Source organism: Trachemys scripta, chromosome 4, assembly GCF_013100865.1.
Source record: "Trachemys scripta elegans isolate TJP31775 chromosome 4, CAS_Tse_1.0, whole genome shotgun sequence".
In the NCBI taxonomy this organism is placed as follows: Eukaryota; Metazoa; Chordata; order Testudines; family Emydidae; genus Trachemys; species Trachemys scripta.
In genome coordinates, this window is record NC_048301.1 from 84,713,821 (window position 1) to 84,737,283 (window position 23,463).

The 23,463-nt window shown below is 42.6% G+C and overlaps 1 protein-coding gene across 3 annotated transcripts in view; it reads left to right on the forward strand.

Moving 5' to 3' along the window:
• Positions 1-23,463, forward strand: part of NELL1 (neural EGFL like 1) — a 438,513-nt gene that overhangs the window by 31,390 nt on the left and 383,660 nt on the right. For all 3 annotated transcript variants that reach the window (XM_034769800.1, XM_034769799.1, XM_034769797.1), the window contains exon 3: positions 2,078-2,228. In XM_034769800.1, coding sequence (XP_034625691.1) covers positions 2,078-2,228 — 151 coding nt within the window. The remainder of the gene's footprint in view (positions 1-2,077; positions 2,229-23,463) is intronic.

Consider the following 23,463-nt stretch of genomic DNA (forward strand, 5'->3'; position numbering starts at 1 on the left):
TCAAATCAAAGAGCAAAAATCTTTTATTTTCAAGGGTTTTGGGATTTTGTACTGAATTTTTCACACCTTAGTGGCCCAGACTAATTCCTAGTGTAATTGTGCTAGCTTTAATTTTATGTCCATTTTGCTCCACAGTTTGATGACTGGATCAGCAGACTGATGGTTTAAAAAAAAAATTGAACTGTCCTTTCTATACCTTTTTTTTTAATATAATGGATTAAATATGAATTGAGTTAATTTATTGGGTATGGGAGCATGGAAGACCTTCATGGAGGATATCCTCATGTTCTCAAGGAGGCAGCTGAACACTAATTGACATTTGGATGTACACATTTATATCCCCTGCAGCTAGGTTTTAAAAAGAACTAGGTAATTTTATGACCATTCATAACATTTGTACCTATGCAAGCTAAACTAAGTAATGATATGGATAATCAAATCTCCAGTTTAAGGTCTTAAGCTGGTCACCTACAGTGGACAGGAAGGATTTCCCCCTCCGCCCCATGGTAGTGTAGAATTTGCTGGCTATATTAGAGATTTTTTTCTGAAGCTTCATGATTTTGACAGGATACAAGACTAGACAGACTAATAGTCTGTATGGTGAATCTTAGGGGTGAGTTTGAGCCAATGGACCAGATTTTTAAAACTGACTAGTGATTTTGGATGCTCCACTTGAAATACCTTAAGTATGCTGGATTTTGAGTGGGGGAGTGGACAGCATGTTCTGAAACTAAGTCTGCTTTAAGACTTTTCAGGTTGGGCACCCCAAAACTGAGGTACCCCAAATCACTAGTCAGGTTTAAAAATCTTGAGCACAGAATTTGGATTCTCTCCATGGAGTGGAGTTCCCTCAGTTAAGGGGTATATTTGGGTGTCAAATTTTTTTTTCTGGGCCCATCTTCTGCTGTTCTCTTGGCTCCAATAAGCATAATTCTATGACGGTACATTAGGTTCTTTATAGTGAGGCTCTATGCTGTAAATTTTGTCATTTTTTTTGTCCATTACCCTACAACACTTACACTGGACCAGATCCTTCAATACTGCTACTCTGATTTATACTAGTTGAGGAACTGAGCCAGAATGTTTGGCTTCAAAGAAAGCCTTTCCAAAGAAGCAGCACTTGGCTTTTGAATTGATAATGGCATTTGGGAAAAGAAAGTGACACAGGCCCTGAAAATGTGTGACAAAGTGCCAGCATGAAAGACATGACAAAACAAAATAGCAGAGGAGGGTGAAATGATGCGTGATTCATTCCTTTAACAGATTTTCAGTGTTCCCTTTCATTATTCACCATCGGTGTGCAATAAGAAATGGTGAGATAGCAGTGGGTGCGTTAGAACAGAGGTGACTTTGGGTCTAAGAAGAGCGGTGAGTGGGAAGGCATGCCACTGATGGACAGCAGCAGAATTAGGAAGACTGAAACATCTCCGGCCCTACCTGATCAGAGTGTAGATTAATAAATATTGTATGAGCTGTCACGCATTGCTTGTTTAAACTGAGAAGTCTCAGAAATGATAGTGTATTGCAAGCATGTCTTGAATTTATTTTTTTGGGCAAAGGCATAGCTATATAGCATTATTAGTAATAATACATCTCTGCCCTACACAGTGCAAGGACAGGGTCCCTCACATATATTGTGGAGAGATGGTAACTGAGTCAATGGTAAAATTGAAATCGGAGCTTGGTAAGTAGCATTGGGAGCAGGCAGTTCCTGAGATTCCTTGGAATTTAGGAGATTATTTATCTGACTGCAGCACACATTATTTACAGCAACTTAATCTGCTCGCAGCAGACCCAAATTGCTTAGCATCCTGTCAAAATTTCTGTCAGAAAATCAGTGGCTGGCCAATTGTGAACTTGTCCAAGTGACAAGTGGGCACAGTGACAGAGATGGCATTTTGGGTTTTCACATTGAATGAATGCAGCTGTAGTGTGCGGTAGGCGACTCTTGAAAATGAAAAATATTGATGGGGAGAGGAAACTTAAAAAGTGTAATCTGTATCCTTCAGACTTAGCATTTTTACTGTGCCATTGTGTTTTTTCCCTCCCCTTCTCTTCTTGTCAATGAAACTCTTAGATGTAGAAAGAGAAATCCATGCAGCGCCCCACGTGAGCGAGAAGTTAATTCAACTCTTTCGGAATAAAAGTGAGTTCACGTTTCTGGCCACCCTGCAACAGCGGGCATCAACTTCTGGAGTTGTACTGTCCATCCGAGAGTTGGAGCACAGGTAAGAGGAAATCTCTTCTTTGCTGAAAGCTTCACTTTTCTTCTATAGCAGAAGTATCTCTGCACTTAATGGTCTAGCATGACATTGAGCTAAAGTAGTTGATGAAACATCTGAAGTGACAGTCAAAGTCTCTGTTTCATAGATTTTAGTCAGCTAATTTTTTGTTAAAACAAAAGGAGGCAGGATACTTTATTCGGTAAAATACTTCATATTACTTTTGATTTTTTAGTTACTTTTAAGCCAACGAGGTATGCATTTAACACACCATAGAAGTTCTAGCCCCTGTAAGGTCATCTCTATTAGTTCATCATGTGTTTCTCTTCTTCGTGGATGTTAAATCTACATACATTGCACAGTCCCATGCTTCCTACTTCACTTCATTTTGTATCATTTTAAACAGTTTCTGCTCTTTTGAGGTCTAGCAATTAGACCGTTATTGAAACCTATGCTTTGGATGCCTTCCAGATGGTGATACATTTTATGTTCCCTTCCTGAGATATAAATGTAGTGTGAATTTAAAAAGATTTGTCTTCCTTTACTGTCAATGGGAAAAACGGATCTATTTGGATAGCTGTTGTGACGTTGCACTCCATATGCTTTATGAAAATATGCTTGGAATGCGAATATAATGTAACTGGAATATGCTTTATGCAAAAGGTTTCTTGTAAGGTATCATTACAAAGGTTATAATCTACTGAGTGTGTTCATCCTATTTGTATGTATGTATCATTCTTGTATCTAAAACTAGAAATATGAAGTTAACTCTAAGGTCCTATTGTAATTATGCAAAGTTTGGGCCATTAATGGTGGTTTAGAATCTTGATGGCACCCATTGACTAGGACAATTGGCTGTAGATGATTTATTTACCTGCAAGCCTTCTTGTGGACCTGGAGGCCAGCCTGTGGGTAATGAAGAATGAGATCTTACAGTGACATGTGACCATGTCACCTGATACTTGAATTCATCTTAAACCTGGTGCTTTTCCATTTAGAAGGAGGGGTGGGAACCCAGAGAGACAAAGGATTCCTGCCTTGGGCCAAATCTATAAAAGGGGGTGGAACAGAACAAAGGGGGCTGCAGTCATGAGAAATCCCCTAGTTACCACCTGAGCTGGAACTAACAAGAACTGTACCAGGAGAAAGGATTGGGCCCAGACTAAGAAGGAGTCTAGTTTGTGAAAGAAGCTTATTGGAACATCTCTGAGGGTGAGATTTACCTGTATTCAGTTACTTAATGTATTAACATGCTTAGACTTGCATGTTTTTGCTTTATTTTACTTGGTGACTTACTTTGTTCTGTCTGTTATTACTTGGAACCACTTAAATCCTACTTTTTAGTCTTAATAAAATCACTTTTGTTTATTATTGAACCCAGAGTAAATAATTAATACCCGGGGGAGCAAACAGCTGTGCATATCTCTCTATCAGTGTTATAGAGGGTGGACAATTTGAGTTTACCCTGTATAAGCTTTATGCAGAGTAAAATGGATTTATTTGGAGTTTAAATACCATTGGGAGCTGGGTGTCTGGGTGCTGGAGACAGGAGTACCTGCTGAGTGGTTTTCAGTTAAAGCCCCAGGGCTGGCTCCAGGTTTTCTGCCACCCCAAGTGGCAGGGGAAAAAAACCCAAAACGATCAGCAGCACTTTGGTGGCAGCTCAATCGCGCCATGCTCCATTCTTCGGTGGCAGTTCGGCGGTGGGTCCTTCACTCCCTCTCTTCCTCTTTGGTGGCAGCTCAAAGAGGAAGAGAGGGACTGAGGGACCTGCCGCCGAATTCCTGCCGAAGACCCGGACATGCTGCCCCAATAGCGGCGGAGTGCCACCCCTTTGTATTGGCCGCCCAAAGCACCTGCTTCCTTAGCTGGTGCCTGGAGCCGGCCCAAGTTAGAGCCTGCAGTTTTGGGGACGTAGTTCAGACCCTGAATCTGTGTTGCAGCAGGCTTGCGTGTCTGGCTCAACAAGACAGTGTTCTGGAGTCCCAAGCTGACAGGGAAAACTGGCTCAGAGGTAGTTTCAGGTGACCGTCCCAAGGGGGTATCTGTGACCGAACCTGTCACAGCAATCCTATCCAGAATGGCAGATATTAAAGTTTCTCCAAAAAAGGAGATAGAACTAATAAATAACAGGTCCAATGACAAAGTTATTCCATTGGTGTGTGTGTGTGTGTGTGTGTGTGTATGAGAGAGAGAAGGCATTGTGTCAAGTGGTCAGATGAAGGGAGTGGGAATCAGCACTTCTGGGTTCTGTTGCCACCTCTGCTACAGACTCTCTTTGTAGCCTGGAGAATATTATATTTTTTCCTAGATTTTTAAGGCTGAAAGGGACTGGTGTGATCATTTAGTCTCTCCTCGAATAACACAGGCCATAGGACCTCCTGAATTCATTCTTGTTTGAACCAGAGCATAGCTGTTAGAAAAACATCCAATCTTGAGTTTAAAATTGTCATTGATGGAGAGTCCACCACAACTTTTGGTAAATTGTTCCAATAGATAACTAGCCTCACTGTTCAAGGTTTGAATGTATCTATCTTCAACTGCCAGCCGTTGAATCTTGTTATACCTACTTACTTAAGTGGGGATGATAATACATGCATACCTTATTGGGGTCATGTGAAGCTTCTTTATTTAATGTTTGCAAAGGTCTTCACATTATAGACACTGTGTACGGTATTGTTACTCTAATGCATTGTCATATCCTGACAGATGTTGCATTCCCGGACTCTTTATATTAAATGCTAATGTAACTCTGCCTTTTTGGTGGAAGTTGGACAGAACTAGGCTTTGGCTTCCTATAGCCACTGGCTGCTAACCCTATGAATAATTTTATTAACTAGAAATTTTTCTTTAGATTTTAAGCATCAAATACAGAATGACATGTAAGGTGATGTAAGTTAGACACCCCCCAGTTTACATTCACTTAGACACCCTAACTGTTAGTTCTCATCAGACCCACAAACCGACATGTAAGGGAGTCTTAGTGGGTGGAATTTCCCAGAGAGGAACTGGAAGAAAGTGTATATTAAAGTAGGGTGAGGAGGATATTTTTTACAGCTTGTTACTCCCCTGTAGTTCCAGGCCTGATGGAGCAGTGGATTCTTGTGACAGAGGATGATGAAATTAGCATTTTTACCTGTAATTTTGTCTTGATTGAATCAGGACTGGGGCTCCATTGTGCAAAGACTATGAATGTCAGCCAAATCACTACAGATATTTCTCTTGCTCTTTTTGCATTATTGCTAGGCTATTTGTCCATCACTTAGGACAGAGCTGGCACTGCTTCCCTACATGTCTAAAGTTCCTAGCTAAGATGTTAATAGGAACAGTGTTTTCAAATCTGTAGCTCTATGGTGACTAGCAATTCTTCAACAGATGGAAAAAGGAAAAAAATACTTTTTAAGGCTGGTGAAGGAAAAATAGAGCAAAGATTTGGGGCATAATACTCCAGTCCTTAGCTTTGATTAGTCATAAGGTTATTTAAGTGGACACAGGCTCTTGACAGATCAGAAGACTGTGGGTTTCAGTTGCTGCTTTTGTCAACCTTTGGATCCAGGGCCGGCTCCAGATTTTCTGCTGCCCCAAGTGGCGGGGAAACAAACAAACAAACGATTGGCGGCGCTTCGGCGGCAGCTCAATTGCGCCGCGCTCCATTCTTTGGCGGCAGGTCTTTCACTCCCTCTCTTCCTCTTTGGCGGCACTTCGGAGGCAGTTCAAAGAGGAAGAGAGGGACCGAGGGACTCGCCGCCGAATTCCCACTGAAGACCCGGACGTGCCGCCCCAATAGCGGATGGAGCGCCACCCCTTTGTATGGCCCAAGCACATGCTTCCTTAGCCGGTACCTGGAGCCGGCCCTGTTTGGATCATTACCGTTGTGGTTTTATTTTGATTACCAATAGCGTTCTTAGCTGCTCCTCATTTTTAAGACAATAGTCATTGCAAGGAGAGCATTGCCTTGGGGATGGCTGAAGAAGCAGCTGGGCTGGGGCTATTCCTAGCACTGTGCCCCGTGATGTTACTTTTATAATCTAGAGTCAAAATTACACATAGGACAGGTCGGGGAACTGAGCTGATTCTTTCTTAGACACCTCGCTGCACTTTTAAACCTGGTTCATTACTTAGAGACCACAGAGATAGGTGCTGTATTAAAGAGAGTTTCAGAACGCAAGGGTATGGAGAGCTTATAAAGACAGTATTGCCTTCATGCAGCTGAAATACTACATAAAATGAGTTGGCTAATCTTTGCCTAGGCTTCAGTGTACAGTAGACTAGAATGCAAAACTACCACATTGAATTTCAGCATGATATGGCTGTCTGTAACAGCTGTGGCAACATGCATACACAGCACAGTTATTAGCTAACTGCATACAGCGATTGGCTATGAAAAAGCCAAAATATAGCCAACAATTGCCACTCAGTTGTATCTGAGATTTCCCCTACACATAAAATAGGGAATAACTGTCATAACTGCATGGTATCTTTTAACTTTTTAGTGAAACCACTTCTGGCCTACAGAAGTCTGAATGTTCAGGTCCCTAACACTTGAGTTAATGGGGTTAAAAGGTGCGTAACTATTGCACACTAATAAACAATTGACTAGGTCAGATTTCACCCAGTAGAGGACAGTGGTATGCATACGTCCAACCAGTTGATTACATTAGTGACCAGTTTAAAGGCTGGTATTTCTCAGGACACAGCTGAGATGATTGGCATGGGCAATATATGGAAATTGACCAGGTGTTGCTTTGCTTACAACACATTTTCCCAGTATGTAGTTCATGTTAGTATCATGGGACTCTGATTCCAAGGTATGATGTTTACTTTGGAAATAACTAGATAGATAACAGACAGCTCTTAAGTCATTGTGAATAATAGCAAAATTAAATTAAGCAAAAATGAAATGACTAGTATAAAGGCTATTGAAGGAAGATCAATACAACTTACCTAGATGCATCAATTGAAATAAGCTGTTTAAGTGTTATTAAGGTATCCATTTAAAACAATTTGTTAATAGTATTAAGCTATGTTGTTGTTTGACGGGTTTTATAATATATAGAAGACACCAATAAAATAGTATCAGATGAATTTAGCTTCTTGAGTTGTCTTAATGGTAATGCAGATTTAATGTTTGTTTTTCATGATCCAGATGTGTTAATCTGGAACTCAGAAAATGGAAAACCTAATTAACACAGATTAAGTCTAATTGAACAGTCTGCTAGTATGTACATAACTATCTGGACATAATGGTAAATCTGCTGGTTTTCAATCTGATTTCTAAATTATGGATGAAATAAAATTTGAATATGAGATGGAAAACAGTCTCCGCTGACCTCTAGCCCCAAATGGCCTTTCTTCGTCACTGAAAAACTCTGTTAGGCCAAGTAGTTCAGGTACGTGTTGTGGGCTTTGCTAGTCACAATCTTCTTCTCTCCAAACCTCCAAAATGTAGCCTTCAGGGCCACTGAGGCCTCTTGTGACTCTGAAGTGCTATCTATCACAAACCCCTGGATTTCACAGGGATCTAGTAGAAACTTTCATATTAAGCCTACTCAAGCCAAACCAGTAGTGGCCTTGAATGGCCTGGAACCCATGCTACTTACCCGGCTTTGCATCTGCCCTTCTGGCAACAGACTTTCCTCAACAATTAAAGGACTTTGTTAACAAATTTTTTTTGATTTTTCCCAGCAATAGTAAGTTGTGATGTTAGAAATTATAGTATAGATCATAAAGGAGAGAGATTTATAGTTAAGGGTAGTTGATTGTGACTTCTATTTAATTCACCTGAATATACTGTGTAATATGTAAAATGACTTCCCAAATGTGCTGTTTTTCTGCTTTCCCCAAAGGTATCCTGGTAAGGTGATAGGCTAGCAAGCTTGAAAATGCCGAGAACTTTTAAATGCTGAGAATTATTGGGCTGTGGAATTGTCTTCTAATGGAAATGATGGAAGCTCCATCGCTTTAGACATTTAAAGCTAGGAAGGACAAAGCCCTAGAGAATTGTTGGGGATAGTCCTGCACTAATGGGGGGAAGGACTAGATGTGACTAGGTCTTTTCCATCTCTAGTGAAGCGCATCCCAGAGGTCCATGAAATGGGAGGAAAGCTTACAAAACAAACTGGGCAGCACAGTATGGGAGGAGGTGAGCAGCCCTTAGTGGTGAAAGGATACACAAGTCAATGGGGCTGGATGCAGTGCATCTGAGGATGCTGAGGGAGTTGGCTGATGTGATTGCAGAGCCATTAGCCTTTATCTTTGAAAACTCATGGCGATCGGGGGAGGTCCTGGATGATTGGAAAAAGGCAAATATAGTGCCCATCTTTTAAAAGGGGAAGAAGGATAATCTGGGGAACTACCGACTGGTCAGCCTCACCTCAGTCCCTGGAAAAATTATGGAGCAGGTTCTCAAGGAATCCATTTTGAAGCACTTGGAGGAGAGGAAGGTGATCAGGAACAGTCAACATGGATTCACCAAGGGCAAGTCATGCCTGACCAACCTGATTGCCTTCTACAATGAGTTAACTGGCTTTCTGGTTATGGGGAAAGTGGTGGACATGATATACCTGGACTTTAGCAAAGCTTTTGATATGGTCTCCCACAGTATTCTTGCCAGCAAGTTAAAGAAGTATGGATTGGATGAATGGACTATAAGGTGGATGGAAAGTTGGCTAGATCATCGGGCTGAATGGGTAGTGATCAACAGCTTGATGTCTAGTTGGCAGCTAGTATCAAGTGGAATGCCCATGGGGTCAGTCCTGGGGCCAGTTTTGTTTAACATCTTCATTAATGATCTGGATGTTGGGATGGATTGCACCCTCAGAAAGATCACAGATGACACTGAGCTGGTAGGGGAGAGGTAGATACACTGGAGGGTAGGGATAGGGTCCAGAGTGACCTAGACAAATTGGAGGATTGGGCCAAAAGAAATCTGATGAGGTTCAACACGGACAAGTGCAGAGTCCAGTACTTTGGATGGAAGAATCCTACGCACTGCTACAGGCTGGGGACTGACTGGCTAAGTGGCAGTTCTGCAGAAAAGGACTTGGGGATTACAGTGGACGAGAAGCTGGATATGAGTCAGCAGTGAGCCCTTGTTGCCAAGAAGGCCAATGGCATATTGGGCTGTATTAGTAGGAGCATTGCCAGCAGATCGAGGGAAGTGATTATTCCCCTTCATTCAACACTGGTGAGGCCACACCTGGAATATTGCCTCCAGTTTTGGTCCTCCCCCCACAGAAGGGATGTGAACAAATTGGAAGGAGTCCAGCGGAAGGCAACGAAAATGATTAGGGGGTTGGGACACACGATTTAAGAGGAGAGGCTGAGGGAACTGGGCTTATTTAGTCTGCAGAAGAGAAGAGTGAGGGGGGATTTGATAGCAGCCTTCAACTATCTGAAGGGAGGTTCCAAAGAGAATGGAGCTAGGCTGTTCTCAGTGGTTGTAGATGACAGAGCAAGGAGCAATGGTCTCAAGTTGCAGTGGGGGAGGTTTAGGTTGGATATTAGGAAACACTATTTCACAAGGAGGGTGGTGAAGCACTGGAATGGGTTACATAAGGACAGATCCATCCCTAGGGGGCAGAAGTGCTGTCAGCTTTTCTGCCGCCCTAGGCAGCGGAAAGTCCTGCCCCGAAATGCCACCCCCCACAGAGGCGGCGGAAGGTCCCGCTGCCGAAATACCACCGTGGTCACCGCCCCCCAAATTGTAGCACCCTAGGTGATCGCCTAGGTCACCTAATGGGTTGCACCGGCCCTGCAAGGGGGTGTGGGGCCTGGGATATAGGTGCTGAGTTTCTATCTGATGGGGGGTGCTCCCCCTGGCTCCGCCCATGCCCTGCCCCCACTCCACCCTTTCCCCAAGGCTTCAGCCCTGCCCCACCTCTTCCTGCTCCTACTCCATCTAGTTCCACTCTCCTCCCCCGATTGTGCTGTGCCCTCACTCTTCTCCCCTTCCCCCCGCAGCGTCTCCAGATGCCATGAATCAGCTGATCTGCGGTAGGCGCTAGGAGGGAGAGGAAGGTGCTGATTGGCAGGGCCTGCCGGCGGGCAGGAAACACTGGGGGAGGGAGAGATCGGTAGGGGGGCTCCTCCTTGCTCCCGCCTCCCTGCCCCTCCTCACGAAGCACGGGGACCAGGATGGTTGCCCACATTCACCGAACCTAGGGACGGCTTTGCCTAGGGAGATGGTGAAATCTCCAACCTTACAGGTTTTTAAGGCCCAGCTTGAAAAAGCCTTGGCTGGGATGTGGGCCTGGTCCTGCTGTGAGCAGGGGGTTGGACTAGATGACCTCCTGAGGTCTCTTCCTACCCTAATCTTCTATGAGTCTTCTATGAGACTTCTTTACAAGAAGGAGAATAGCAATGGAAGGGAGAAAATGGGTATATGAACAGTCAGGTGGTAAATAAGTTAGATTACATGCAGAGAATGCAAAAGGGGGTCAGGGAATGAAATTCAGTGTTTGGAGGCGGGGAGGAGGTACAGGAAGGGGACACTAAGGCTTAAGGATAAGAGGCAAAATGAAGCTCTATAACAGTGATTCTCAATTTCTTGTCTATTATTCATCTCTTTTTGATAGAGGAGTTCTCTTGGAGATCTTTCTCAATCCTGATTCCACACCTTTCTATTAGAGTTATAGTACTTGGTAACCTACAAGAGTGATATTAAGTTAATATTAAGGAGGAAAGATGAAAAATTCACTTTAACGTGATGAGTGAAGCTGCTTGCTTACGTCCCACCCACTATCTCCTATTTATTTCCCCTTGCTATATGTAGCACTTTCCATTTGTTAGTATCAGCTCTTCCTTCATGTCCTGCCATTCTCTTGCCCAATCATGTTGAAATTTGGCATCCCGCCATTGTCAAACAATTTGATTATGGCTGAATTTATACCTGACGACAAAGAAGGGGGCTTCATGACAGGCTTCACAACTAATTCTGAGGCTTCACAGCTGGTTCTGAATCAGGAGCAAATTCATTGAAATCAATGGAGTTAAACCAATTGCCAACCAAGTGTTCTAAAGTTACAAGATGAGCAAAGAAGACATGAGTTTTTTAAGAATGTAGTATATTTTAGGTTATTTTTATTTGCCTCAGGGATTTGGCCCTGTAGGATTCATGTTTCCAAGCTTTTCTTCCCAAAGATGAGGGATACCAACTTTCCCCCCCCCCCCCTTTTTTTTTTTTTAGAATGAAAGATGAGATTCTTACATTAGCCCATGACTCTAGGAATTGGGGCTTTAGAAAAACAAGTACCAACTATTGCAAGACTTGCAATAAAATTGCAGGAGTTAGCTCCACTGCTAGTGTAAAACTTATTTAATAAGATCTGAATTTGGCCCTTTACTTGCAAGTGTGGCAATCCAGACTGGCATAGGCATGCAAGGGGGTCTGCTAGAAAACTTTTGTATGCACAACTGAAATGTATTAAGGAATCAACTGAACGTTACTGCTGCATGTATTGCACATTCTCCACCATTACAAGCAGAGCAGCTTTGAAGTCCACCTGGAAATGCTTTCTGCACCACTAGTCCACAGACCACAGTTTTGGACCACTGTACAGTACACTCTCCTTCCCCTCCCCCCAGGATAAATATAAAAGAAGCTGCAAGAGAGCTAGTATAAAGGATTGTACCAGATTTTACAAGTAACAAACTAATTCAATAAAAATTGAAACCTAATTAGGAAAAAGGAATCTGCGCAAGGGACTTTTGACCCTAATTGCAAAACTGAAAGATCAGTTACTTAGTGTAGCATTTTTAGGGACTCACTCCAACTTGTATATATGCATATTAGATTCTGGGTTATACAGTATTCAGGAAATGGAAAAATGGCAAATATAGCCATTAACCTTTACGTTTTAGGGCAAAAGTCACAGCTTCATTATTTATATATTGAATCACTTAAGCTGTATGCAGTACACCCAGAATATTCAAAGAGTCTGGCTCATTTCACTTGCCTCTGAATTAGCAGGCATGCAGCATGTGCAAGGTGTACGCACACATTTTGTTTGTGTGGAGTAAAAAGAACCAGTGAACCTGGCTGATAATTGGGATTTGGATTTCTGTACAGAGGGCCTGATCCAAAGGTCATTGAAATCAATGGAAAGGACTCTTATGGGCTACAATGGGCATTGGGTCTGGCCCTGACTTTGTCCTTTGGATTCCAGTATGAAGAAGGAAAAAGAAAAACAAGGAAGTTAAATCAGTGGGAGCTGTGTGGAGTTTTAAACACTGTGAAAGAAGAGGAGCTACCTGCCATCTTGAGGCTTCCTGCTGAGAGCAGGTGTTTTATGTACAATGGACTGACAATTGTTGTCCGTCAGAAGCATTAATGCACTGGCAATAACCAGCTGTTGAAACACAATGGCTGGACCTTGTCAGCAATTGGAATAGAAGGGATGACAGTCTGAAACTCTTTAAGGCTGAAATTGGACAGGGCTGAAATGTCAGGGTTGGCTAGAAGCAGGCTGTGTAGATTCCCCCTGGAGCCCTCCCCAGCATTTTGAGTTATTCGATTTGCTTGTTTTATGGCACTCTGTTGGAGTTCCCTGTAATTTAGACTGAAGGCAACTTTCTCAACTAATTGATGAAAGTTTTATAGCCATTCTGCTGGAATTTTGGAATGGATCTCTGCTAAGCAGTGTGTTGGTGTTGCAAATTAGTGGCTGCCAGAGGGGCCACACTAGCCGTCAAACTGACCTCTGTCCCACTAAATGGCCAGATTGGTTTTCTCCCTCTGTTTGGCTGGGCTGCAGGCAGAGCTGTCATTTCTGACAGATGCTATTGGGGAGTGGCTAACATCTTCTACTCTCAGGCTTCCTGCAGCCATCTGGGTTCAGGGGATGGTTATCACAAAAATGAGGGGAGAGGCAGCTTCCCAGGAGACATTTGGCCCATTTAAGGGGGAGGATATCTTTCCCTGGCACTAATTAATTTGACTCTTCCTCCACAGCAGTTTCAGCAACCTGCTGTATTGTAGACACAATCACTGTCTGGTGTCATGGGACAACTGCTCTTTTTGGGGAATTAGGTCCTAATCTGCCCGATTGCTTTATAAAGGTTGCATGTGAGGGTGATTGACTGCCCCAGGTGGCTTATTAGTAAACAAGCACCTAGACCTGATAAGCGACCCAAGATCAGTTGGAGGGAACTCCAAAGGGAGATAGGAGGCTCCTATGGAAGGGAGATACCTAGAGAAGCCTGAGCCAGAGGGTTGAGCAGGGACCCTAGAACCAGGGGTAGGCAACCTATGGCACGCGAGCTGATTTTCATTGGCACTCACACTGCCTGGGTCCTGGCCAGCAGTCTCGGGGGCTCTGCATTTTAATTTAATTTTAAATGAAGCTTCGTAAACATTTTAAAAAACCTTATTTACTTTACATACAACAATAGTTTAGTTATACATTAAAGACTTGTAGAAAGACACCTTCTAAAAATGTTAAAATGTATTACTGGTGAGCGAAACCTTAAATTGGAGTGAATAAATGAAGACTTGGCACACCACTTCTGAAAGGTTGCTGACCCCTGCCGTAGAAGGTGAGCTCTTTAGGGAACCTACTGAGATGGAGAGTATGTAAGAGTTGCTTCTGGGTAGGGGAGAACTGCAACCAGCAGGCATCCAGGAGGGCCTAGTCTCAGCCAGGGATCTCCCAATGCTGGCCTGAAGCCCGGCCTGGGAAGGATCACCCATTGTCCTGGAGAAGAGTTGTAATGGACCAATGTCCCCAGACTCCAGAGTAGGATGTTACTTTGGTAGGAGCAAGAGACCTAACACCATAGGAAGAGATTGGAACCAAGAGAACCCTGGAGAAAGAGCCTGGGTAGAAGTGAACACTGGATTCAGGTGGGGGACCTGGACTAAGAATGAGATATTGGTGTGAACGTTTTGTTTATGTTCTGTGTTGACTTTTCCATTAATAAATGGGACTTCCACAGGAGGTGCTCTTTAGCACTTAACTGGCTGTGTGGACTTGTTGGTACCCTGGGTGAGAGGAAAATCAGTTAAGGGCTCATCTGCAACACTATATGCTTCCTTGCAAGGGGGCACGCTGGGTAAGACTGGAATGGTGAATATGGCTGCTAGAGTGATGAGGGTGAGAGGAGCAGAGGGATGGATCCTGCAGTAACTTATCTGTAATTTTTTGCCTACTATCTTTCTATCCAAGAACAAGCATCTTTTTCTGAGCGAAAAAAGAGGGTTGAAACCCCCTTCTCTCACAAGAGGCCTGAGGTAGGGGTGCAGTCCTGGGTGTTTGTGCAGAACAGAGTTTTTTCTGTCCAACCTGAACAATCTGCTTCTGAAACTCGGCTATATGGTTCCAGGGTTCCCCCCACCCTGAAAATATTTTCCGCATTTTGATCAGTTCTACTCAGCATATCCCAGATCCTATTTGTGCCCTGGTGGTATATTCCACACTAGCACAGTGTGTGTCAAGTCCTCTATTAGTAGCTGGTCCATCCGAGGATAACAGCCTAGCACTGCGACCAGCTAAAGCAGTCATTACTTTACCTCAGGAGGTCTAAACTGTGCTGAAGGTCCTAGGTTTGCATGATTGTGATCTATGCTGGTGGTCGTTGTTACAGTGGCCTGAGCATTTTTCTTTTTAGCCAGAGGTATTTAGGTGGGCATTCTGCACACTGAGGAAACAGTCTAGAGTGCCATCTCCACTATAACCATAGGGCCCCATCCAAGGCTGAGCTATGCAAGTTCACAACAGTAGTGTTTTCCAGATAAGTTTGCTAGTTGCAGATTCATGTTCCACCCAGATGGACTGAGGGTGAGTGGGTCCTTTTGAATAAAGATGTGATGTTGTCATTTTTTCCTCTCTGCCATGTACCATCACCTTATTGGTTTAATATGACCTGTCGAGAGCTTGTGTCACCTTGACAGACAGTGGGCAGTTGCTTCAACAGTGGAGGAAATGGATGTTCATACATCTGTGATAGGAGCCTAGAATATGTTGAAGTTAATCTTTCTACCACATACTCTGAATACAAGCAGTTATTTTGCACTGTACTCTGAAGGAGCTGTCTTTTTGTGCCAGTCAGACTTTAGGTATCAGGGGGTAGCCGTGTTCGTCTGTATCTACAAAAACAAAGGGTTATCATTTTCTTTGATGATCACACAAGAAAAGAAAATTGTATTGAGATAAATATTTGCCTAGTTGCAGGTACACAGACACATTTGAGTGTCATAAAGGCTAAGTGCCATGCAGTTTGATATACCCCTCCTGGCATATAGAACTATAGGACAAAAAGACACACATACCTTTAATGAACAAAATGTCACAGTGGAGGATTTTTTTCATTAAACTTTTCAGACTAGGTTAATGTAAAGTACTTCAATAGAAAAAAAGGGCTGATTATAGTTATTTAATTGACTATTCCTTTTATTTTAGGGATAGAGGATTTCATTCTCTCAGATTCAGGTATTTGGATTTGGAGCACGGTAAAACTCAACTCAAGGAAGTCACATTTTTGTGCCTTCAGATTTCTAAAATGAGAGTGTTGGGATGCAGTTGAGTTACGATCTTAAATCTGCCTCACTTTTTCATTTTCCTGAGAATGATGGGGACTTTCAGAGCTCTATATAAGAGGTTAAACAAGTAATCCACACAGAGATCCTCTGAACACTGACCAAGCATTATGTTTACAAATATCAGTAGTGGATACTATTGGTAGTCAGGATTATAGCTTTAATCCAAATGACATTAGTGTCCAGTGTTAGATGGCAGCATTGAAGTCATTTGTTGTTTCTGCAGAGGCTGTTTAGAAGAATCCATACCCTTTAGGCCAGCTTTAGTCAGCTGTTTTTCAGAACTGTAGAGCTTTCCTTCTGCCATTTTATTGAATGCATCCTGAGATCAGTAGCATTTTTGAATGAAATTTGTGATCATCTGGCAATTAGAGGTTAGGGTCTGTGCATCAGTAAAGATGTAGATTACATGAAGCTGATTCTCCTAAGTAGCTGATGGATGAACCCAATCAATCCTGCTTATAATCTTCCCCTCATCCATTTCAGGTGTTTATACATTTTTGTCACAGGTTTTCTTTCTTTGGTATTGTCTATTCCATTTCCTTTGGTCACTGCATCCATAGTAGCTGTTTCCAGGTTACAGTATACTACTGAGCATCTTATTCCCATGATCTTGAACTGAAATGAGTTGGGTCAAGTGCCTGGTTAAAGCTTAAGCGTGATTATGACGAGAAAAGGATAATGATCAAGCAATAAATTTCAATAAGGCAGGCATTATCCCCTCTTAACAAGCCCCTTGTGTGAGGTACATAAGAGTTCCACATGCTAACAGAGGGATTGTAAAACACATTGAGATGATTGTAGGATAATAATGCCCATCTCCAAAGGACTTGTAATTATTTTAAAATGTCCAACTTTTTATATGCCTAAAACCCATTCTGCACTTAGCAACATAATTTGGTTTTTTGCTCTCTGCCACTAGAATTTGAATAGGCAACTGATGATACATCTGTAAAACATGATAATGTTCAGATGCTCTAATTATAAAAATGGGGGCAGCAGTAATTTCCATGCTAACAAATAATAGTAACTTCAGCCAGGCTCTCTTAACTGTTCACTCTGCTATTCCTCAAGCAATGTGTTTCCTTAATATACATATCTGAGCATTCTATCTGTCAAATCACATCTTGTATCTGATCATCATCTTAAAAATATGTAGATCATCATTCCTTAAAAATACAAGCCACCCTCACTCGGTGTTGACAAATTTTCCATCCAGAACACTCTCTCAAGTCTCTTGTTCCTGAATAAGGTTGTCAAAAAGGTGATAAAAGGCTGACTACAGCAGTAAGTTGGAATATAGAAAAGACCCTTTTCATTTCAGCATCACACTGACATGTCAGAGAGGCAGGGCTGGTTATGATGATGGGCAATCTCTATAGGGAGATGTCTATGTCAGTATTTCTAGACTTGCTTATTGACCACCAGTTTTGTTCAGGAGAAATGAGTGCTGAGGCCTATCTTGTTTTTCTGTGTGCCGCATTTCCTCCAGGAAACTTAGATGCTGTCAAGAATCAAGACCTGCAACAGAATCATTCTCTGGGCAACCTAATGAGCACAGCTGGTCTGTAGTAGTCTGCCTGATTGACTGGAAGGGTCTGCAGGCCAGCAGCAGTTCAGCAGCAACTCAAAGCATTCACCCATGACCGTGATAGCTCCTGTACCTGCTTGTTCCCTGCTCCTGCCTTACCTCACTCCAGGTAGCCTGGTTCTCACCCTGGGCTCTGATTCCTGACTTTGGCTCTGACCATTGGCTCTAGCATCTGGCCTCTGACTACGGTTCTCACCCTGAGCTCTGATTTCTGACTCCTGTTCTGATGTTGGCTCTGACACCTGGCTTCTGACTCCAGCCAGCAGTTCTGGATCCTTCATAAAACTGAGTGGGCCATGAGGCCTGCCCCCTCTGTGGCTCCGCCCCTGTCCCTCCCAAAGGCACCACCCCTGTACCAGCCAGAAGCTGGAGCCTGGCCAGGATAACAGCCTTCCAGGCCGCTATGGAGAGCCCTGGACCTTTCACCTGCCCTCATGGGCATACCCTGGGGGGTGGGGACATGGGTCGGGGGCTGCTTTTGGGCCCCCCACCCAGGTCAGATGGAGAGTCCAGAGTTCCCCACAGTGGCCCGGGCGGCTGTTACCCCAGACAGGCTCCAGCTTTTGTGCCTTTCACAGAAACATGGACCTGGAAGAGCAGTCGTTCACCATGTTAACAATCTGTTGGCTCTTATTCAGAAGCTAAAAAAAGAAAATGCAGCAAAAGCATCTAAAATGGTCAAATTTGTCCCTGATGCGACTCCATTGATTTCTGTGGAGTTACAATAAGGATCAGTTTCCGCTATTTATGTTTAGAATCCAAGGTGAGATGTAAATGAAGGAGATTTTTGACTTCCGTTACTCTTTACTGAAGGGAGGGGGCAGAAATATGGGGGTGTTGTTTACCCAGGCTTATATTTTCTCATTTATTTGTCTCTACAACTCGCAGATCATACACTGGGTGTAACACAGAGAAGGTTTATTTCAGGAGCAAGTAGCCTCTCTTTGTCATTGCAATTGAGAGAGAGAGGCTTTCATCCACCTTCTAAAGAAAGAAGAAGAAAAGACAATAATTTGATACTGAGGGAATTATTTCCAAGAGAATTAGTACTTTAAAATAAAGCCAGTAATATTCTTTGAGTTTGTTCACTTTTTGCCTTTTATTCGCTTGCTTAGTCAACTTGTGAATGCGGGCAATGTTTGTGCAAGTGTATATGTAGCTAGATTCTCTGATGGTGTGAACTGATGCAGTTTCCCTGAAGTCAATGGAGCAGTCTACACCAGCCCATGTTTTTAAACATCTGCATAGATTGGGTCTGATTCTCCACTCACCCCAGTTTAACTCCATTGAGTACAGTGGAGTTGTTTCTGATTCTCACTGTTGTAAGTGAGATAAGAACCAGGCTCAGGATTTGTCTAGTGGTATACTCCAGAGAAGGCAAAACCACCAGGGGCTGCATGCCATCCATGGGCACTCTAACCATATAACATATCCTACACTATAAAGAAATGGCTGCACTTGCTGGTACAGTGAATCTTCTGAGACTGAATCTTAATTGGGCAATTTTGGATGTTGTTACTCAATGGCTTGACACCAAAATAGGAGGATCATCCCCAAGGCCAGTGGCAACACCTGTTTTCATTCCCTGAAGTAACTATTCCTACTAAAGCCTGCCAAGTGAGAAACCACTTTGTCTTGGAACACATTGTGCCAGTTGACTCATACAGTTACAATACATAATCTAATTTAATCTGACGGATTTTTAAAGAGCTGGGACATTGTCCTTTATTAACAAACAAAACATTGTGTGGTAGGTGATTAGCTCTGTGTCTATGAGAGATTATGAAGAATTATTGCAGAAAGTGATGCATTTCCTATTATAGCTGCTTGTTTTGCACTCAGTCCTTTAAGCTTCTGCGATAAACCTCTTACATTTATATATATATTTTTCTGCCACCTTATTATTTCTGTAGGTGGGCCACCCCCCACTTCTGAAACCTTAGCCTCTTCCATGCTGCTTATGTGAAGAGGAGAGAGAAATCCATTTAAATGACTTCTTTTGTGCTTTGACAGCAGATGGCAATTATGAAACCTTTAACTTCCTAAGTGCAACTTCATTGACAGTGCTTGTCCTAGTGCTGTTCTAGCTTGCAAACTGCCAGCAGCAGCGGCAAGCAGCTCCTTTATATTGATAGTGCTCTTATTGAGTACCAAAAAATAAAATAATCTCTCCAGAATCTTCTTGATATTGCAGTTTTTAGGTGAATTTTTAAGACTTTCCTTATCAAAGCTCTGCTCTTCCATTTAGAAAACCTAGATTCTTCTGCCTTTGTTTTGCCTCTTACATAAACAACAAAAGGTTAGATCCTCCGCAATACCAGCCTCAGTTAATTTTTTAATGTTATATGTTTGGAGGTGTGTGTGTGTCTCTGCCATGTTTTCCTTAATTTTTTTTTTATTTTGCTTTTTCTGCCTCTATCTTGCACCTTGCACTCGGATCCGTGATTCAGACAACACTATAATGCTTAATTGCTGCTTGGGAAATTTAGGGGAAAACTTTCTTTTGTGTCTGTCCTTCCCTCTGCCTTGCCAGACACACATTTTAAAAAAAAATCCTAGTCAGCATTTTATAGTATAGGCAAATCCCACTTCCCCAAATCTTTTCGATTTCCCTGTTCCGTGTTTTAAGTAGCTCTGCGTACCTTTTTGGTGGGGAAAAAACACTTAATTGACAAATTATGTAAGACTGGTGCAATGTACATTTACCCCCACTCTAAGGCCTATTAGTTAGGGCATGTCTACACAGCCCATGGCTTTGAGCCTTCCAGCCCAGGTCAACAGAGTCGGGCTTGCAAGGCTAACGCTAGTGCTCTAAAAATAGCTGTGTAGATAGCACTTTGAAGTTGCAGCTCAGGCTGGAGCTTGGGCTCTGAAACCTGGGGACACAGATGGGCTTATGGTGCCACAGTTGTGCAAAGAGTCCTCCATGGAAATGAAAATCAGGCCCAGAGTATTTTTTGTTGTTGTCAATAGTGTACAAGCCTTTTTTGATAGACAAAGCAGATCAGTGACTGGAAAGCATAAGGAGAACGAACGTGTGCACTTTTTGAAAGCGGATGTTATTTTATTACCCCTGCTTTATTCTGAGCTGGCAGTCAAGAACCAAGTGCCACTTTATGGGTTTTTGAGGTGGTAATATCTGAACATCATAAATTGCTCCTAACAATGTTAATTGTCATCACTGTCCACTAGTATGAGGAGATGTCATTGTGGAAACAGATGAAGTGTGGCCTAGTTGGGAAGTTAGGATTGGGTCCCTAAATATTACTGCTAGTTCTGATAGTGACACCCTGTGGGACCTTGGGGCAGATGGTTTAATCTTTCTGTGCCTTATGTTCCCATCTGTAAAATGGGGATGATGATATCTTCTTCAAAGGTATATCTTGTGGCTTAATTTATCAATATTTGTAAGTTCTCTAAGATTCTCAGATGGAAGGGGCCCTGTTCTAAGTGCAGAATATGACTGGTCCAAATCCCGATTCTTCACTTTTGTACTCCTTTAGTGGCACTTATTATTTTATTTATTTGTGTTATAGCACTTAGGAGCCCCAGTCATGAACCAGGACCCCATTGTGCTAGGCACTTTACAAACACTGAACAAAAAGGCTGTCCCTATCCCAAAGAGCTTACCATCAAAGTTTAAGACAAGAGAAAACAGAGGGATGCAAAGAGACAATATTGTATAAGGAAACAATGAGACAATATTATTTAAATAGACAAGTCAGACACAGGGTGTGGGAAGGTATAGAAAACACAAGGCGAGTGAACAGTGGGTGGCGGTAAACGGCATGTTAGTTCCACAATTTTTGTTTATTTGGGGAGCATGGTTACTTAGGAGGCGATCAGCTAAATGGAAAGAGAAGGGAAGCGGTGAGTGAGGCAGGGTAAGGGAGGGCAGAGGGTAAAGAAGGGCATTATGGAGTGAAGTTGAAGTGAAGATCCTGGTGAGGGAAATGGAGGGTTGGTGCAAACAGCCAATCAGCCCAGGCAGAGAAAATCAGAGAATATTCTATAGTCTTGACTGGAGTGTCCAGAGGCCCTGCTTTGGCTCCTTCTGCTATTACTGGCTGGACTTTCAGGCTGGCTGCTCTTGGCAGTTTTTCCGCAAGGCTACGTGCTGAGGGCAGAGGGAGGTCTCCCCTGCACAGTTCTGTGTCCAAAGGTATTTTAGAGTGAGGGGTATCCCTGGTTGGGCCCCATTTTCACTACTCCCCATAGTACAACTGTCCCTGCATTGGCTGCTTTTGCTCCAACCAGCTGGAGTCTCTGGCTGGCACTTCATAGAGGGAGCACTCCCTGGAACCTCCCAGAGTAGCCAAAATGCATTGCAATCTTGGGGTGTGCACTAATAAAAGTCCCCTAGGGGACTGTTCTAACTGATATAAATTAGAGCAGTCCTGAGGCTTCTCTAAATTGTATCTGGAGTCAAATTAGTCCCTGGCTGCCTTCAGAGTCATAGGGTGAGACCAGGAGGTAGCAGAATGGAGCTCAGGTGCACCTTAGTATCTGGTTATGTAGGAAATGTAAATGAGAGAATGGTGTATATAGTGTTGGCGAAGAAAAGACAATAAGGAACAAGAAAAGGAAACGGCAAGGAACAGCTTTCTCTGTTTTGGGCTTGCCTAGATTTGGTTGTGGTGACCTTGAACCAGTGTTCCTGTAGTGGGCCCCTTAATAAAATGGCCTACTTCTTTAGGATTAGCTCTCCTCTAAGCCCATGATTCTAGTCCCATACTTTTTCTGTGGCAGATTCTATTGGAAATCTCTCAGATGTTACAATTATGAAAACCACATAAGAACCTAGATAGAATGAAGATAAGCTCATTTTAATGCACTGGGAGTGGCTATTTAGTTACATTTCCCCGTTTTCTATCTGTACTGATTTATTTCATTTCCCTGGGCTGTTGGATTTAACATTTGTTAGTAATGACTCTCCCCTTGTTGCCTGTAGCTCCCACTACTCCAGTCTCGCCAGGTCACGCTGCGGTGTAACTCTCTCTCCTGTGTATTTGCTGCCCCACCAATTTTGGTGTCCTCTGTAAATCTGATCATGGCTGAGTTCACACCACAGGAACAGCTGACAAAGAAATGATCACATGAGGTGCGGAGAGAGGCTTGTATTTTTGTTTTTGGGTTTAGAGTAATTGGTTAAAAAAAATCTCTGAAAATCCTAAAATAATCCGAGACTAAACTGGAATTAACTGGAAGCATCACTGCTCAAGAGTGCAGGTCTCCACAGTTGGAGAATCATTGCCTTGAACAACTGGATAATCTGCATTGTTAATTCCCTCTATCTATTTGAAAGAAAATCAATAACTATGTAAAATGTGTCATGTGAAACAGTAGAATGTATCAGAGAATAATGGTTAAGAGTGTTTCTCTTCCATCCTATTTTACTTGCAGGGCTCCTCTGTCCATCGATTTAATGTTTAATTTCATTGTTGTCCATTAAGGGGATGAAAGGTTTGCAGTGTCTCAGATGGCTGGAATCCAGCATTTTAGATAGATATTTCTTCTTAGTTTCCCAATTAATTGGATTGGTACGTGGAAGGAAATCTGAACTGCAACCCTCCCCCCCTTAAATGAAATAAGTCACGGCTCTTCTTTTTATTCCCTCTCACCTTTTCTCTGAGTGTCTGTCTGTCTCTTCATTACAAACTGTTTTAGATTTTACATATTTCTACTGAGTATTTTAGGCCAAAAAGTTAAATTTTTTTTTTGGGTAAAGATGGGGAAGAAAATATTACAAAACAAGCAAAACTGCATTACATGTATTTGTCAATTGACGAGTGCAAAGAGTTTTCTGTTTGGATGTAGTCATTCCCTGGAAGCATTTATATCCCAAATGATGCACCATTGGGCTGCTACATGAGAACCAGAGAGTGAAATTGACTACAAACCAGAGTGAAACTGCCAATGCTGTGCAACATGCAAAAAGTAGACAAATGGCATGAGTGGCCAAGAATAAATGAGCTGTTTAAAATGTTTTCATTTTTAATAATCTCTGGAGATTTTAACTAATTAGGCATCTTTCTCCTTTTTATCCCTCAGAAAAGTTTCTCTAAGCCTATATATTTCAGTGGCTTTAAATGCTTCCCTATTTTCTCTCTCCAGTT